Consider the following 4,511-nt stretch of genomic DNA (forward strand, 5'->3'; position numbering starts at 1 on the left):
AGAACGATTTCACGGAAAGAAAGCTTTCGTGTTCAATTTTGCCGAGCTTAACGCATTACTTCTGAAGCGAAAACATTCTTGCTGCCTTAAAGGTGCGAGATGTATGTGCTATCGTGCTTATGCACACCTTCTCATTGTTGTTTCTGTAAATCAGGTAACAGGTTAGAGATGACAGGTCCAGTGCTGCGCGCCATCTTTGTATCTATGCCTTTCATCAGGTCCGATGCTATGCACAATCTTTGTATCTACCGTTGCATCTATGTATGATGTCATGCATCACAAACGCACCGTTGATATTGTTACGGTTATGGTTACCTGAGCCTCACTGATTTTGTCTCTTCTGCGCGGCAACGGTTGGCCGCCGTAACGGCCTAGTGGAGGAAGCGTAATGCCGAATAGTTAGGACGTAGGATTTCTTCGTGAGGGATGGGGGGTCGGATTGGAATTCAGGCTGCGTCATGTTCCTTCAGCGCTAGCATGGCCAATTCAGCCGCTGGAGCTCCTCAAAAGGGTCGTGGTGACGAAGTGGCGTCCCCTTTTAAAAAAAGGTGGTGTAGTGGACTGAGGCGTCGTACTTTAATCGTGCAATGCTCGTGGGATGCAGCTTGTCTTTGGGCAAACACTTATGCCCCAGCAGAAGCGTAATGTTCGTGATAGTTCTCCGCACGTGTGCGCAGCAAAACGGATGCCACTGTTGGCTTGGCTGGTTTGGGGGGGGGCGAGGAGACGCGGGGGGGTCCAGGGCGGCAGGTCAGCCCTGACCGGGACTCAGCCAGGTAAGATGCTCTCATTTCCAGTCCCCGCTTGCCTTTCGTGCCGCGAAATGATCTCGCACTTGCACCATCAGCTAAAACTTGAGCCAACGGGCAAGGAATGGCTTGCGCCGTGGCTCCAGGACTATTCTAAGAATTTCCTTTTTTCACGTGCTTGGTCATGACGAACACGCCTCTATCTCGTTCCGATTACAGCGAGCTCTCTCCTCGGCCCGCCCTGTCCGATTGATCGAAAATGGTCAGGTATCTTTACGCTTAGTCCCTTTCTTACGCTGTTTCTGCAGGTTCTCTCGTTCCCCCACACCGGGCCAAGTTTGCATTCGTAGGTTTTTTGGTCCATATTGTAGAATGAGGGAGCTACATGTTTTGATGTCGACGGCTGGCAAATGTGCGTGGCATTAAAACTGTTTTGGTCTCGCGGTTTTGAGTGTGTGTGGCTGAATCGACCATGTTGAGAACTTAGCCTGTGGCCAAGCAAGTACGAGCAGGCCATTGGGGAATTCACGAACTAGGTTTGTAACGATATGCTCATGACGTGCATCGTTCATATGCGCATAGCGTGACGTAGTGTGAACTAGTGACCTAGTTATCATGCATAACCCAAACATGCGTACACAACGCAGACGTTGCCAACGCGCAACTGCGCACGACTGAGTGAGAGAGCACAACCCTGCGCGCTCTGAGTGACGACACAAGATCGCTGAGAGATCGCGCAGCCTTGGCTACGGGAAGCAAGCTACCCCCTCCCCTCTCCCTTCTCTCTTGCTCTTCCACTCCTCCGCAGTTCTCACCTTCCCGCCGGCAATGTAGAAGTAAGAGGCCGTGTTGGACATGAAGATGCAGACGGACACGACGGCGCACACCAGTGCCTTGACGTGCCGCCTGCTGTGGGCCCGCTCGAAGCAGGTGACGTAGCAGTCGGCGAAGCACATGATGCAGTTGAGCATGGTGGTCACTTCGGCGGCTATGTGCGCGGACTGGACGGCCGCCTCCGGCTGGAACACGCTCATGTGCAGGATGTTGTACTGGACGAAGCAGAAGAGGGTGAGGTCCACGGCCAGCATCAGAGCGCTAAGGAAGAGCAGGAGGAACTTGATCTGGATCACGGCGGTGTTCATGGTTCAGGGCAGGACGTGATGATGGTGTTGGATGCGGTGAGGAGGTGGACTACCTGATAGCGCGCAGGGTTGGTGGAGTGAAGACGAAATGTCTAAGAAAAAATGCGAGTATGTTTGCATTCGAAAGTTTACGAGTAGCTTAGCAGGCGGGGAGAAATGTGAGAGAAGAAACACATATAAATAGCTTGTAAAAAACACAGCGAAATAGAAACACAAAGAAGCGGATTGTATATCGATGTGTGCTGGTTTAGGAAAAACTCATTGCAAAATCGCGCTCTTCTGCCATTTTTCGTTCCCCTCACGCAGTGCTTCTTCAGGAGCCTTCGCCTGGGTGAAACAAGAAACTCATTCAAATATTGCGTTACCAGTCTACTGAGGTGGATCGGCTTCCTCCCCTCCAGCCTCTCCACATGGTCTGAAGCCCGGTCCAAAGTCATGCACAATGAGCCGTTAATAAGCACAATGAGCCTTTGTTTGCCTTCATTCTCTCGCTGAATTAAGCCAAAAACCGCTCTTGAGGATTTTTGTGACGCTGAATCACATTTCTAGCATACATGCAATCGCAGATTTTAACTGGCGGAACTAGTGGTGGGACGGCCCTTCCCAACCCCTTCACGTATTGGCCGTCTGTCCGTGGAGCTGCCCGGGGATCATCAGCTCGAGCGAAGATGGCGGTAGGGCGCGGCGCGCCACACGACCGCTCGTCCTTACGGGACCCCGGAACATCGGCAGTGCGTGCTTCATGAACGCGGCGCTACAATGTCTGAGCAACACCCGCGCCCTGCATGACTGCATCCTGCGGGGCGAATACCCGAGAGCGATCAGTACGACCACCTCCATCATGAAGGGTGTCCTCATCAGGGCATTTGTCATGCTAATGGCAAATGCCCTGATGAGGCAAATGCCCTGGTGCCCGAGCCCAAACCCTCCCACATCAATGTCAGCCTCAGTGCTAGCCAGAGCCCGCTGGAGGCCTGGAAGCGTTTTCTGGCTCTAAAGAACTCGAAGTTCGCTAGCCTGTTTGTCGGACAGCTCAAGTCTTCGCTGCGGTGCACGGTGTGCGGCCACGCGTCCAGGACGTTTGACCCTTCTTGGGACCTGAGCCGGCCGATCCCATCCATGACAGGCCAGTTGCGCAGGCAGGACCGTTTTGACGTCTTTCTAAGGAAGAGGTGCTTGATGGAGAAGAAAAGCCGACGTGTTCCATGCGTCAGAAGTGTCAAAAGTGCCTCAAAAACTTCAAGATTCAGCGACTTCCACGCATCCTTATAGTTGACCTCAGACGGTCCCTGCTGCCGTCGGATCAGAGCGGGCACAAGCTCGACACCATGATGGGCTTCTTCGTCAGTGATCGCTGGACCTGTTCCCATACTCTGCCGTACCGGGAGACCGGATTTACGAGCCGTATGGCGTGACGCACCAGTCCTGGGTGGCGCTGCCCCGGCCATGGGCCACTTCACGGCCCACTGTCAACACCCTTATTTGGGAATTTGGCACGAGCACAGCGACTCCAAAGTCCAATCTATCCCATGCGCCGCGCCAACAGCTGCGAAGCGTACATGTTGTTTTTCTTTTAGCTGTTCACTGACCTGATGCCGATCTGAACGCCAGTTCTTGAGTTTTACTGGCATGGAACCATTTCTAGATGGAGCGGTATGCCTTAAGTCTGCGGTTCCGAAAGGAGGAGGAGCGTTGTAGATAGTTGGGAGATTCCGAGTCTATGCATCACAGTCGGTCGCCATATTCTTTACGTTAGCACCACTGTCCAGTTTGTATGGTTCCCCTGCCCCCTTTTTCACCGCCTCCCTGGCACCTACCGCTACCGCATTGGACAAGTTCCTTCACCCTCTCCTGTGTGAAAATCGTCGGCCAATGTGAAATCGCCCGCGAAATCGTCCAGGTCCGGTTCCCGCTCCCCCCCCTCCCTCCCCCCCCCCCACACACACTACCATCATCGATTCCATTTTCGTCTCGGCTCCCGCGGGGCAGTCTCCTCTATCGTCGGAATTCCTCAGTCAGCTGATTTGAATGTCACAACAGCGCTGATTGGCTGAGCGGCGACGGACGTCAGCCAAACGCCGTCGATGTCCCCTCCCCGCAGCTCCCGCCGCGCGCGTGCGATCAAAGCGCCCGCTCCGGCGATGGGGCGGGGCGGTGACAGGTGGTTACGGTGGAATTCTGGCGGGGAACAGGTGCCGGGCAGAGCAGCAGCGCAGCCTGGCGATATCGCTGCTGCCGCGTGTGGCCTGTCACGGGGGGATAATGTCCTGAGGAATGAGGACATTATCTCACGCGAGATAACGCCCTTGAGAAAATGAGAGGAGTCGGTGGCCGCTCAGCCAGGTGCGAGATATTTCGGGGGATTTGAGGCGGAAAATGAGACATTATTCTTTTCAGAAGCATGTGCCATTTAAACTGGCTGCGCTCATTAACTTATTGCCTCATAATCAACTAGCGTAACACACTCGACTGTACCGTGTAAAGGCAACAGCCAGGGCAAATTATTTTCAGGTTGTTGTCGAAGTTTAAGCCTTTCTAGGCAAACAACAAAATTTAAGAGTTGGTGTCGTTCATGGGCGCATCCAGTTGAAGAGCTCGATCCTTATCAGTGTTGGCGGAT

General features: G+C 53.7%; 1 protein-coding gene across 1 annotated transcript in view; it reads right to left on the bottom strand.

The window, feature by feature from the left end:
• Positions 1–2,129, bottom strand: part of LOC119106871 (uncharacterized) — a 20,609-nt gene extending 18,480 nt beyond the window's left edge. Inside the window, exon 1 of the mRNA XM_037230206.1 lies at positions 1,565–2,129. Coding sequence (XP_037086101.1) covers positions 1,565–1,891 — 327 coding nt within the window. The 5' untranslated portion in view covers positions 1,892–2,129. The remainder of the gene's footprint in view (positions 1–1,564) is intronic.
• Positions 2,130–4,511: the final 2,382 nt, after the last annotated feature.

This window comes from Pollicipes pollicipes, unplaced genomic scaffold (genome assembly GCF_011947565.3).
Source record: "Pollicipes pollicipes isolate AB1234 unplaced genomic scaffold, Ppol_2.1 Scaffold_6293;HRSCAF=7461_pilon_pilon_pilon, whole genome shotgun sequence".
NCBI lineage: Eukaryota > Metazoa > Arthropoda > Thecostraca > Pollicipedomorpha > Pollicipedidae > Pollicipes > Pollicipes pollicipes.